We start from the raw sequence: 14,184 nt of genomic DNA, 5'->3' as shown, positions 1-14,184 counted from the left end.
AAAGCAGTAGAAAGTGAACACAAGGCCTTACGAAGGAGGAGCGGGGGGTCTGGTCATTTCATCCTTAATATGTGTTTGTCCTGGGCGATAGGCAGGTTGCCAAGAAATGTTGCCAAAGGTGGCAAAATGGATAAAGAACCAGGATAGTTTTTTCTAGCAAGATAAGCTACTAACAAGTAATGATTTAACTCTGGGTGGGCGATTCTGGAGTTTGGGGTCTAGGAATCTGGGTGGGTATTTTCTAGTTAGTTTTGGTCAGCCCTTGACCAGGTTGAGATCTCAGGAGCCCTGAGGGGGCCCCGGCGCCCCCCTGAGCTTTACCTGCTGTCCCTGGACACAAAGAGGGGTAGAGAAGGAGCCTGCGTCCAAAAGTAACATGCGACTCTGATACCCTGTGCCCACGTCTCACCATTAAACGGCCTTTCACGTGGAACCAGCACTTCCGCCTGAAAACCTACAGCCGCCATCCATCCCAGCACCTCAGAGAAGACACACAGGCTAATTACACTTCACACACTTGGCAATGAATGCGAATTGGACCATCGCACTCTTTCTTGAAACAGCCAGAAACTTCTGGAAGGTCTAGCAGAATTCTTTGGGTTTGGTCCACCCATTCCCCTAATGGGTAGGGCTGGGGGACAAGGCTGCGGGAACAGCCAAGTCTTTGCTGGAGGCAGCAGTCGGGGGAGAAGGACGCTGCCCTGGTGGCCGGGGTCCTGACAGCTTTACCAGCCTCCGCCTGTGCCTCCACCCGTCAAGGAGCCGGGGGATTCCCTGGGCCAGCCCCGCGGTGTGATTTAGGCACTGTCTACCCAGGTGTGCATCCCCTGTGGTGCCCATCCTGGAAATAGCAGGTCCTGGGACAGGTGGGGCCTGAATGGGGATGAGGGAAGAGCAAAGGCCGCCTGGGAGGGCTGCTGGGCCCCCAGGGCTGGCTTTGCCAGGACAGCCTCCCACCAACTGCAACGGGGTGGGTGAAGCCCTTCTCCCCCCAGCACCATGTGCCTGGCCAACGGGGTCACGGGCTTTCCTCCTTAGCTCCAGGGGACCCCGAGGAACAGCTGAGGGAGAGCCTCCTCGAAATGCCCACATTTCAGCCCATGACCGAGTGTCACCATCTTGGTCATCTTTGGACCCCCTACAATAGAGTCTTATCCGCTGTAAAAATTAACATAGGGCTTCCCTGGTGGCGCAGCGGTTGAGAGTCCACCTGCCGATGCAGGGGACACGGGTTCGTGCCCCGGTCCGGGAAGATCCCACATGCCGCGGAGCGGATGGGCCCGTGAGCCATGGCCGCTGAGCCTGCGCGTCTGGAGCCTGTGCTCCGCAACAGGAGAGGCCACAACAGTGAGAGGCCCGCGTACCGCAAAAAAAAAAAAAAAAATTAACATAAATACTTCTACGTCATACAGAGATATTTCCTTGAATTTAAAATCAGAAAGGTCACCCAAGTCAAGGGCATCAACTCAGCAGCCTCAAAATAGCTCCAGACCCCACAGCCCAGCCCAGCCCAGCCCAGACGCGGGACCTCTTACAGGGGGGGTCGAACGGCGTGTACGGCCCTTCCTCATCCTCTTCGTCCTCCTCGCCCTCGTTCTCGTCGTTCTCGTTGTCCTCGTTCTCATTCTCCGTCTCGTTGCCAGCCTCAGCAACAACGTCGTCCCCCCGCGTCCCGTTCACACCTCTGTCCAGGGCGCTGCTGGGCCCCATCCCGTTCTCCACCGTGTGCTTAATCGGGATTTTGATGGCCACCTCGGATTCCCCATTGGCATAAGCCCTGCTGTTTATCAGTCTTTGTCTCTGGAAAAAGAAACGCATGTTCTAATACGGCCAGAGGGGCTGCAAGTCCTCACACCCAGAACACCAGCTATTGGGATATTTCCCAGTCAGCTGGCAAGGAGGTGCTTCCAGAAGGCTCTGCAGAGAAGTTCTAAGGGACTCCTCAAAGTGATAACCAACTCTGGGAGGAAGGATTAATCTTTCTGACCCACTGGAACTTGCAAATGCCTTCAGAGGAGAATCCCCATGTCTCAGATGGGCACCGCGTTCCTATCAGCGTTCTTGATTCCCTGTGTGCTGGGGTGTTAACGTTCTCCTCTAGATTGTAGGAATTCCTCGGTCCATATGTGAGAAAGCCATACACGTGTGTTTGGATTACTGGGTCAATGAGGCTGCCGTTCTGGAGAAAGGAACACCCAGGAAAATTCAGGTCAGAGACTCTGCATTACTTTAAACTAGGGTAACCTTGATTAGCAACTACTTCTGTGCATTCACATCGGAGGGCTTTATTCAGATGGAAGATAAAAAGAAGAAGGTAGGTGGAAGGGATAGAAGAGTTTTTCTGTATAACTGGGAGCTGGACCACGTCTCTGGACATGTGGAGAGAGGGGCAAGGACCAAGATGCACAGCTGGTCCAGAGAGCGAAGATGTTGGGAAATGGCTGCGGGATATTATTGTGCGAAACACTGAGGTAGGTGCTTCTACCTTCAGACCAGGAAACTTTCTCCCCTTCCCAGTTTCCCACCCCGTCCACGGCAGATGGACTGTGCTTTCCCAGATACCTCATTGATCAACATGCGACTGGCCATGGAGAGTCGAGTCTTGGGGGGAAAGTGGCTGGTGATCATGATTCGAAGACCAGCCTCAGAGAAAGAGAGCTGGTGTGGGTAGGCTGACAGCAGCTCATCTACCATGATCACTGACGCTTTGCGGTGGAAATTGGCTGGGAAAATTAAAAACATAAAATAAAAATAACATTGATACTAGGAGCAGGAAAGAGATATTCATTCACCTTCCTTCCATTCCTTTCTTTCCTGCTCTCTCTCTTCTTTCCTCCTATCTTCCTTCCCTCCCTCCTTTCTTCCCTCCCTTTTCATCCCTCCAATCACCCATCCATCCATCCATCCATCCATCCATCTACCCATCCGACCGTTCATCATCTATCCATCCACCATCCAATCAACCATCCATCCATCCATCCATCCACCCATCCATCCATTCATCTCTCCTCCCACCTACCCATCTATCCTTCCTCCCTCTCTCCCTGCCTCCCTCCCTCCCTCCCCCGCTTCCTTCCTCCCTTCCCTCCTCCTTCCTTCCAACCACCCATCCAACCATCCATCCATCCTGGAAGGGTTGTCATGATCAAAATTTGAAGAAGAGTTAAAATCTGCTTTCTACGGGGCTCATCCATACCTCTTTGAAATGACCTGAAACAATTTAAGAGTCCTTCACGAACATGGTGAGAATGAGTGATAACATAAGAGAATCCCCCTCTGTCCTCAAAGGATTCTTTTCCTGCCGCTCATATCTGGGGCATAGGAAAGACCCCAACAGTCTTTAGTAACACTTTATGCCCTTCAAATGTCAGCAGTGCTCATTCTGAACTGTTAAAAGCTGCAGAGTTGACATTAGTCCGGGTGGAGGACATGGTGGGGGGATGCCCGCGTTGCTGCGGCCCAGCCTGTGAGCAGGGCTGCCCGGGGGCTAGGGGTGGGGAGCTGGGCTCGAGTCCAGAGGGGGCTTAGGGCAAATCTTGCGTCAGGATCTGCTGGCAGGCCTGAAAATAACTTCCGTCATGGCCCAAGGCCCTCTCTGTGGATGCTGCGATACGAGTACACAGCTCATGGGTACCTGGCCAAGGCCTCACTCCTGTTCTCCAGGCCACTAAACCATGAAATGATCTCTGGAAACACTGACTAATAAAATAGGTAGCGCTCTTTGGTTCCCTAAGAGTATTCCTTTCATGGTTACGAACTACCCTGAAGAGAAGAAACTAAATGAAATCCTTACGTGGGATGGCACTGAATACTCGTAAGTCTTTTCTTCACCATGCATATAATTAGTGAGAAAAGTATATCAAATAATTGATTTTCAAATTCTAATAAGTACCCACAGATTTCAAACTTAGATATGTATTTGAAAATAATCTATAGATTTTCTAATTTCTTTTGTTTTTCCTGAAAAGCAAACAAAATGGGACTGCGAAGAAATAAACCCACACATTTCAAGGGGCAAGTTAAAAAGAAATTAAATGAAAAATGAAACGCATTTAGGCAAACATAAATGATAATTTTCCATGTTCCTCGAAGAAAGAAAATGATTAGAGAGCACTGTATTATCGCTTTGTGTATCAGCTGCTTAATAAGTATCTATTGAATGTAAGCTTTACTTTGGGGGAAAAAGGGTAATTTCCTCTGTCATTTTGCAGCTCGGAAACTGAGGTAATGTAGCCTGAAAGTGAATTTGGATATAATAATACGCTAATAACAACTATAATTAATGGAGTATTCTGCAGACTTTATCTCCTTAACTTGTTACAAAAGTTATCCTCATTTTGCAGAAGAGAAAACTGAGGCTCAGAGAGGTTAAGTAACTTGCTTCACGGTCACTCAGTCAGAATGTGACAGGGTCAGCACCTTGACACCCATGGCCTCCTCTCCTTTACCATCTCCCCACTTTCCATATATCACCCCCAGCACGTTTGGTCCAAGAACTTCCACTGGCTTTCAGAGTTTGCCCATCACCAGGATGAACCTGCTCCCTGCCCGATGCAGCGAGGGAGTGGGGGAGGCCTCCCTGGGGGCAGGCACACCCTCTGGGGCCTGGCGGGGGACGCAGCCCCCCAGGGTTACCTCTCTTGAGTAGCACCACGGTGGCGTCGCAGTTGCTGCTGTCGTCGATTTCAGCGTTGTTGGCCAAGCCGTTGACCATGTTTCCTGCACCCTTGGTCCTCCTCTCGAAGCACTGGTGTATGCAGGCGTTGTATCTGGACACGGCCATGAGTGGAAAGAGCCCATCAGCACGGCCGTACCTGCCTCCCCGGCTCCCAGCTCCCCGCAGCTCCCCGAGCCTGGACGGCCTGTGGGGGACCCTGTGCCTTAAGTTATTAGGTTATTATGTTATCATCCTGTTCCCCCCAGAATATACAACCTGCCCATTTCCCAACTTGAGAATATACGGTAAGTGAAAATAAAGCCAACATCACATAGATACATAGGGACACACTGCTTTCTCTGCAGAGTCTTCCATGTCAGCAGGGGGACCTCTGGGATTGAGTTCCCTTACTCGGGGTCTGTGTGTGCGTGGAAGGGCTGTTGTGAGACTCAGAGGGATGGGCAAGGTCTCCCTCCTCTGGGCCACGTCCCTAGGGCCTTTGCTGTCAGGGGCATGCTTGGTGGAGGAAGGTCAAGGCGTCACGTCCGTCTCTGCTGCTACCCTGGGGCTCTGCATCACGGTCCACGTGTACAGGCGGGCTGGCTGTCGAGGTCTCTGCCTGCCTTTGGTTTCCTGAGGTCATAGGCTGGGAGCCTGCGAATGTCTGTCACTGTTGTGCCATAATTCCAGGTCTGCTGCGCCCTTGGCTTTCTGAAAAAATTCTGGGCTATGATTCTCCAGAACGATTGAGTGGAAAACAATCAAAACATTGTGCAGTGCTTCTTCCACGTGTGTTGGAAGGGAGGGAGCTTGGTCAAGGTCCTAGGATGTTCTGGTAGGAAAATGTCCTGGTCCCTTTATCGTTGGTATTAGAAGACTCCCATAGAGGAATCCTAGGGAACTCACTGGTTTTTAAAATATTTATGACATTTATGAGATGAAAACAAAACTATAAAAATGATATTTCTGAGACCATTGACAATTTGAACACTGACTGGATACTTACTCCTATCAAAGCATTAGCGTTCTTTTAGTTGTGATCGTGGTGGTTAGGTGAAACATGAGTCCTTTAAGAGATACGCACTGACGTTTGGGTAGGTGAACTGACATGATGTCTGGGGCTTCAGGTCACGTGGGGAGAGGGAAGCTGCTAGGGGTGTGGGTGGAGGAAGCTAGCTGATGGTTGTAGGGCTCCTGGCAAGCACGCGGGGTGTGTCACGCTAGTCTGCCGACTGCTTTGCACGGTCAACGTTCTTCTTAATGGAAAGACCTCCCCACTTTCTTTCTCTCCCCTCCTGATGGGGCTCTAGGGGAGACGTAGTGTTTCTGGCACCTTGACTCAGAATCCATTTTCCCCACAGAAATACTGACTCACCTGGGTGTTTGCTTTAAAAGTTAACAACTGTGTGTTATACGTTTATTTGGATTTGGATAATAGGATAATACTACTATGTATCGTAGTATTATAAGCGCTTTCCTGGAAGCAGATACTGGTTAATTCCTTAACTCTTCCATCATGTTCCATCCTACAAACACCCTTTCAGGTAGGAAGCATCGTTCATTCTGTTTTTAGAAGCAGAAACTGAGATTCAAAATGACTGAATCACCTGGCCCAGGTCCCATGGCCGGGGCTGCACAGGAAGCACTTGATCTTAACCATCAGACCACACTGCCTCATCTGGGGACCAAACCCCAGGGAAGTGACATAGCGGTACAGAAATCAACCCTCGCTGAGGCCGGGTATGCCTCAGGCTCCGGGAAGGTTTCTACCTGTTGGGCCAAACTGGAATTGCTTTATGACCTTCAGACAGAACGTTTAAAGTTATTTTAAAGCCGTCTACCCAGGAGGCAGCTGATGGCTCTAATACATGCTGTTTTTAACGGCTGCTGCTCTGTTTTATATTTTTAATTGAATGTTTTAAATTTTGTGCTTGCACCCTGAAGCTATTTTATTGTGAAGCATGCAATTTTATAAATCAGATTTTATAAAACCCAGTGATTAAAGCCTCTGATTATGGAGCGGGATGGCTAAAGAGCAGAGATTTCAATTTAGAACTTCGGACTAGAATTTATGCAGAAAATTCCACGAGCACAGTAGTTGCCTTTCCCCGGTCTATTTGTATCCTGCCGGTCTGAACAGCTGGGAGGTTGGTGAAGCTGAGGCATCAGCAGAAACACACCTCATCAGCTGCCACACTGGGCACGGTTTGGGGTAGGGAGATTGTTCACTGTGTTATCTTTACGTCCACGTGCCCCGCCGGCAACTCACGGGCATTACGATGGCTCCGTAGAGGGGTACTGCGGTCACAGAATGCACGCTAGCAAAATTCCTCCATCTTCCTTCTTTTTATTTTTTATTTTTTTATTTATTTATTTTTTTAATCTTCCTTCTTTTTAGATGAAAAACACTTTTTGAAGACCTCCTTATTCCGTGTAGCCCCTGGTGAATTCAGTATGGGACATGCTTTCATCTGAATTCAGATTTAAAACCCTAGATCCACGTTGGGCTTACAGCAGACACTCAGTCAATTCTCTGGAATAACTGACGGATTCCCTTTTCAAAAGGGAATATGAGCGCTCTTGACTCTTTGGGGTCTCAAAGCATCAAAATGTAAAAAAAAAAAAAAAAAAAAAGGTGAAGCAAAAAATGCTGAAAGAAGACGTCTAATGGTGAGGCTTCCTGACTGTGGCACCGATCCCCTAGTAGTTTTGTTCTTTGAGAGAAAGAGGAACAAGTTGGCTCGTTCCATCTTTAAAGGCTTTTCCTTGGAATCTAGAAACAGTGGAAAACTTTTGGGCCAGCTCTGGTTTTCATGGGAGCTGATGTACTGGGATGCTTAAATGCAAGGTGATTTGTGGTGAAAGTATCTGGTTTCTTTGTTTGCTACCTCACGGTAACTCCACACCAGGATCAGTTTGGGTGAGGTTCTATTCTATCAGTAGAAATGTCCTCTTCCAGTCACACGACCCAGTTACTGGGTCCACACTGACTGTGGGACAGCTCCTGAGGTGGAAACTGGGTGCTACATTGAGTGGAATGGCAGCAGATGGCTTATAGCCCACCCTGGCCATCGGTCAAGCCAGCTCCTACCTTCACTGTTCCTGTGACGTTTGTCAGTGGCCACGCCGATTTCTCCCAACGAGCTCTCGGCCACCAGAATTAATCTTTGTCAGGCCTCAACAGCAAGGAAAACTTGACATGTCAATTGCAGACTGCTACCTGACGGGTCCAAATGGGCAGTTTCTGAGAGCGGTCTGCTGTCCTGCCCCCTAGAGAAGGTGATCACTCCTGCAGTCACATAGACTGGGGAGAGTATGGACTAACTTCGAGCGAAAGGAACAGCTCCCGTGGGGCAGGAATCTGCAGCACAGAATATCTCTGCACTACTGACAACCTCCTCAACTCCATGGCACTCAGCAAAAAGATGAACTGGCAGGTTCCAACCATGGTGCTTACGTTTTACATTAGAGTACGGGAAACATCAGCGACATAACTCTTGATACAGGTGGTAAGCTGTCCAGACTCCAAGGGGAACAAGCACGCATAATGTGGTGGTTTTAAAATACATCCACACATTCTGTGACACTCCTCTCTTCAAAAGGCAAAGTAGACACGTTGAGTGAGGACTGGACTGAGTGACTCTTTTCTAATAAACAGAACATGGCAGTAGTGATGGTGTGTGACTTGTGAGACCAGATCATAAAAGGTGTTGCTGGGTCCTTCCTGCTCTCTCTTTAATCACCTGCTCTTTTGGAAGCCAACTCCCGGGTGTGGGGACAGTAGAGTGGCCCTGAAGAGAAGCCCACATGGTAAGGAACTGGGGCCTCCAGCCAACGACCAGCACCTACTCACTAGCAGTGTGAGTGGGCCGTCTTGGAGCCCCAAACGGATGACAGCCGCCCTGGACAACCTCTTGCCTCTAATCCCAAGAGAGCCCCTGAGCTAGCACCCTCCAGTTCAACTGCTCCTGGATGCTTAACTCTCAGAAACTGGATGAGATAATACACGTTTGTGGTTTTAAGCCATTAAGTTTTGTGGTCATTTGTTAAGCGGCAATAGCTGACTAATACAATACAAATAACAGAAGTCTGTAGATATCTTATCCATGGTTTTAGTTATCTCTTATCCAGCTCTGGCCCCATCTTCCCTCCACCTATATGGAAACATAACACATTGAGCTTTACCTCCTCTCTTGTTATGAAAGTGAGCAAAAAAACAGCCAAAAGCTAGGCTGCCAGGTCCTGAAGAGGGGGCAAGGGTTTGAGAGATTTCTCAAACGAAATCACGAAGCTTTGATTCTATCATACATTTGGGTTGGAAGGGTCTACGCTTTTGCTGTAAGTCGAGATTGCACTGATTCCTAGCAGTCTGCCCAGGGAGCCAAGTGAGCCTCTGATGACAGGTACCCGCCCTGTCCCCTGTTCCTCTGCCCACATTATCACATAATGCTGAGTGTAGGAAAAAGTTTTGGGAGAGAAACTAAGAAAGTCTTTTACTTACTTCATTATGACAATGTAGATGAGATACATCAGCACGAGGACCAAAGACTCCCACCTGTGGACAAACCAAGAATGGTCAGTTAACAGAAGCCGCCCTAGACAGATGTGCCATGCTCCAGGTCCTCTCAGACACGTGTGTGATGCGAATGGCAGCTCAACCTGCCGAGCAGGGCAAGCATGAAGCAGACGTGCAAACAAGTTCCACATATTTCCTGGTCTGCAGACGTTTCCTAGGCTTTATCCAGGTTTTCGGGATCTTTCTCTTCCTCCCCTACTTCAAAGGAAAATGCTCCCTCTTCTCTGTTATTCGCTCACCCCAAAGAATATTTTGAACCCAGCAAGCCTTCTATAATGTAGCTGAATATACGGCTATGTGTATAAATCTGACCACAGCTTAATCGTTCACTGAAACTATTCAGATACAGTTACAAAGGGCAAACTAGAGGAACTGATAAGGGCAACCAAGGGATCGTTAGGTACATCAGAGCAAGGCATGTGTAGAGAGAGGGAGACGGAGAGGGAAAGGAAGAATAGTTGCGGGGGAGGGGAGAGGGGGAGGGAGGGACAGAGGGGGAGAGAGACAGACACCTTGGGCAGGGAAGGTGCTAGCAGGGAGGATTAGCGTGAATGAGTGGGAAAATGGTCAAGAGCAAGTAAGAAAGAAAAATAATGAAACCTTCTGGAATGTACCTTGAACTTCTGATACTTCGAATATTTCCTCTATTTTCTTTAGTTTAGTAACTTTCAGTTAAAAAGCAAGGGAACGTGAAGGTTCCCCTTTAGCTGTAGAATTTAATTAGTTAATTGAGGGAGTAATTTTGACTTTAAGAAAAGGTTCCTGGAGGATGGTCTATGAAGAAATTCTAGGTATGGCTTTCCTTCGCTTTTTCAAGTTCCATGTCTGGAAACTGATCCTGGGGAAATATGTGATCACATGTAAAGAGGAGGCACACACAGGGTTTTCGTTGCAGTGCTGTTTTATAAAAATGAAGTGTTGGAAAGAAGCAAGGCGGTTATCAGATGAGGGAGTGGGTACGTGAGTTATGGTATGTCCACAGGATAACGAGCTACCATGCATTAGCTGAGAATGATTCTGCAGATATGCACAACCACAGAGATGGTCCTCTGTCATCCTGTTCAGTGTTTCTGCAGCATCTGAAGTTGATTGCCCACCCTCTTCAGAAGACACTCTCTTCTCCTGACTTCTGAGGGCCACACTCCTGGTTTTCCTCCTGTCCCCTAATTTCTTCTCCCTCCCTTGGTGTCCCCTCCACTTCTTCAGTGTGACCTCTAACGTTCTCTCTAGGTGATGTCCTCTTGTCCTATTTCTGGAAAACCAACAGACACGTCCACGCCACACTTCTCCCCGCTCCAGGTTCAGGATCCACTTGTAAATACAGCCTCCCCACGTGGCGTCTAGATGCAGGTCGGAACAGAATTCCGAATTCCTACGCCCCAGCTTCATGTTCTCCAGGGCTTTGCCATGTCAGTGAACTGCACAGTCAAGCCCCACATCTGGAAATAAAAGTGGAGCCCTTCTCTACCCTCCCCCATGCCCATCGGGACTCTGTGTCCAAAATATCTCTGGAATTGTGGGTGTCTGCCCGCTCCACTGCTACCTCCCTCCCCCACCTTAATTTCAGCCTCTGAACTGCCTTCCTCAATGCTTCTGGATCCTGTCATTCTTCTGCTTAAGACTCTTCAATTGCTTCCCAAAAGACTTGAGAAAAAAATCAAAGGTGCCCCTCCCTGCAAACCCCGGTTCTTTTTCCTTCTCCCCCCAATCCTCTTGTGTCCCAACCTGGCCTCCTTTCATTTGCACACGGCAAGCTCCTTCCTTCTCCTCAGAGCCTTTGCACTTAACGTCCCCTCTGCCAGGAATGCTTTTCCCTTCACTCCTTCGCTGGTCCCTTTCATCCTGCAAATATCAGCTTAAACGTCACCTCCTCCATGGAGTCTTCCCTGCCTACTCCTCCTTCACTTTCTGTTTGTATTCTTTAAACCTCTGACCAGTCTGGGATTATCTTCTTTATTTACTTATTCACATCTAATGCCTGTTTCTAGCAGTCACTCGACACCACTCCTCACATCTGATTCCCGCCTGAGCGATCTGGTTTCTCCTTAGATCAGCCTCCCTGACAGAGCGCCCCCCAAGCAGGCACCCCGCCCTCCCCAGCACAGAGCAGCACTCAGCTCATCTGCAGAGGTGAGACTTCTCGAAATGTCAATTTTCAGTTGCAAGACACCTCCAAGGGGCCTGAGCGTGGTCCTTATCTCGTTGAAACCAATGTACACGTGGCATAAACGTAACTGGGAAAAGCGAATTTCTATTCCAGCTTTATTCTGAAGGAAGAGACACCCAAGAGCTGGAGGGAAGTCATGTGATTGCTTCGACGCACTTTTACAGACTTGGTGAGGGGTCATTGGAAAACAAGCCAACGTCAAAGAGACATCCCCATGAGGCTGAATTACGTCCAGCACTTGGTGAACAGGTATATTTATACTCTCTCACTCCTTTGTCTCTTTTTGATTTTTTACTCAAAGCAAGCCCTTCCATTGCAATATGTGAGTAAGCGTCTCTGCCGTCACATTTCAGGGGTGCCTGTGGCGGCGGGGTTCCCTCTCCTGCTGGCCTTTCAGGTTTGCCTTCTTGGCACCCAGACTCAGGGTCCACCCAGTGCTTCCTCCTCGTCAAGTGAGGCTCTCTGAGGCCCCTCTGCTTTGTGGCCTGATTCCATGTTTGAGCATCAAATCTTGGCTTCCTGCTCTTTGGTGTCGCCCCCCAACCTCCTGCCCCCGGGGCCATGAGTATCTCCAAATGACACCGTGATGATGTGTCTGCTCCCCCCTCATCTCAGACATCCCCAAGGCCATGGCAGAATTGGGTTTTGCATTCTGTGTCCAGTTCTGGAACGGAGGCTGGCAGCCAGGAGGTGCTCAGGAATGAACAGTTTGGGACTTGAAGCGACTCCAACTGCAGACCCTGATGTCACACGCTCTTCCCATCTGCCCCTCCCGGCCACAGCCCGCCGCTGTCCTCCAAGGACCTGGGCTTGTGTGATCTGGGTGTGCTCTTCCCTTCCCACAAACTTCCACGCTGAACCACCTACAACTGGCCCTGGATTCTCCTGCCAGAGATTGTTCTTTTCCGTGTTGGAGGGCTACGCCCTGTCACCCCCCCACCCCCACCCCTCGCCCAGAGGGCACGTCTCCTCTTCCTAACCAGGGTCCAGAACCACGAAAGCCGGTCTCCAACACCATGCAGATGGACACTGTCCAGGTCGTGTCCCAGGCTCTCCTTTCTCCCCCACCAAAGTCACGACTCACTCAAAGAAGAGACAAAAACAGCACCCTGCATCCTTTCGTTTTCTTGTCAGGCCTTCAGACTCACTGAAGACACATTCTGAATTCCTTCTGGCAACAGTGGGGGTCTTGCTGGGCAGGGTGAACACATACCCTACTAGGTGGCTCTCTGATGCTATCTATGTCAGATGTCTTTTGGGGCAGGAATCTGATGGAAAAGCAGCCGACGGATATTCTCCTGCCTCTTCCTGCTAATGGAACCCCACTATGTTGAGGCAGTAAATGGGGGCCCTTGATCTCAAGGAGGGTGGGATAAATGATTGGTCTAAAGTTGTAATTCTATTCCCCCCGGACACTTATTGATCAAAGCAGACCCAGTTGTGACCAAAGAGATATAAGGTGGAAAGGTGTCCAATGAAATGACATAGCCCCTTCTTCTTCCTTCTTGCCTTCAATCCAAACTTGATGGCTGGAACCACAGCAGCCATCTTGGGGTCATTAGGGAAAGGTCAAGAGAAATGCAGAGCCACTGTACTACCTACATCTGGGGTACTTGATATGTAAGAAAAATAAACCACTATTTCTGTAATCCACTGTGGCTGGCTTTTCTACTACCTGCTACTGAAAGCCTTCTGGTGGCCACTTCCTGGCTGAATGGGACTTGCTGTGGAATGCTGCTTGAGGAACGGTAAAGGAATCTAAACCACGCATGGTGGGGACCCCTTCCCCTTCTGTACTTGTATTTGACAAGGCTCCTTTGCTCCTAAAGAGTACTTTAGTTTCAAAATAAGCCCAACTGACATTAGTTTCCTTTCAAGGATTTGGGGTGAATTGGTTACCTGCCTTGACATTGCTAGAACATGCTGGAATGTCCTACAACAAGGAAAGGAATTCACTGTTTAAGGAATTATTGAAATACTACTGTGCTTTAATTGCACAGATTGAAGAGTCTGTCTCTTAGGACAGAAATCAGAGGAATCAGCTCCTAGACTCACTCTTTCAGCAAAATAAATACTCATGGGTGGCTGGGTGAGAAAGTAAGAGATGTGGACGGTAAAAAATATCTTAAAGTTCAGTATATTTTGCAGTCACGTGAGGAGCTGAAATCCCTGGAAATCCCAAAGCAGTGATAGGTCAGTGGTGCAGACTTTAACTTCTCAGCCTCGCTCGTGCAAAACGGTCTCCGTCACCCCATCCACATAATAACCATGATTACGTAACAGGTCGGCCGTCTGAGAATGATATTCGGTGCCGTGAAAGCTTCCCCTAGTTCTTCCCGCAGTTTCACCTGTGCATGAGTTATGATTCCAACCCACCCCAGGCTGGACCAAAACCAGCTTGGGAATTTGCGACTCGTGTATCCGTGGCCCTCCCACCTCCTCCCTCCTGTGGGAGCCCGGGTGCCCAGGCTGAGGGGCGGACGACCTCAGAATCCGGCCTTCAGCACAGGCTCGGGGAGTAGCCTAGGAACCCAGGTTCTCTCCTCTGACATCGCAGGAGGGTCAGCCTTTGGAAAGGAGAGGATACAGACTCTCCAGTTCTTGCTCCTTCCCATCTGAAATATCCTAAAGGACACCTTGAGGGTAAGGACTGACACAGGCTTGTCATGAACCTGCTTTCATTTCCTCCTGCTGTGGTTTTCACGAGCAAAGCCGAGGAGATGTGGAGAGAGGGCTCCTTCTAAGACTGACAGACGGTAAACCACCGCGGGTCTCCTTTTTTCA

General features: G+C 49.1%; 1 protein-coding gene across 6 annotated transcripts in view; it reads right to left on the bottom strand.

Annotated features, from left to right (window-relative positions):
• The window catches only part of SLC24A3 (solute carrier family 24 member 3), a 464,741-nt gene that overhangs the window by 39,432 nt on the left and 411,125 nt on the right, over window positions 1-14,184 (bottom strand). For all 6 annotated transcript variants that reach the window (XR_003435148.1, XR_003435147.1, XM_027118082.1 and 3 more), the window contains exons 9-12: window positions 9,159-9,212; window positions 4,636-4,769; window positions 2,563-2,723; window positions 1,536-1,800 (exon numbers count right to left, since the gene is read on the bottom strand). Coding sequence is in view for 4 of the 6 variants with exons in the window: in XM_027118082.1 (XP_026973883.1) it covers window positions 1,536-1,800; window positions 2,563-2,723; window positions 4,636-4,769; window positions 9,159-9,212 (614 nt within the window). In the remaining 2 variants the exon portion in view is untranslated. The remainder of the gene's footprint in view (window positions 1-1,535; window positions 1,801-2,562; window positions 2,724-4,635; window positions 4,770-9,158; window positions 9,213-14,184) is intronic.

This window comes from Aethalodelphis obliquidens, unplaced genomic scaffold (assembly GCF_003676395.1).
Source record: "Aethalodelphis obliquidens isolate GAN/ISIS:26980383/991018 unplaced genomic scaffold, ASM367639v1 scaffold18, whole genome shotgun sequence".
NCBI lineage: Eukaryota > Metazoa > Chordata > Mammalia > Artiodactyla > Delphinidae > Aethalodelphis > Aethalodelphis obliquidens.
The sequence above is the reverse complement of the archived record's forward strand: the minus strand, read 5'-3'. Positions and strand labels throughout refer to the sequence as shown.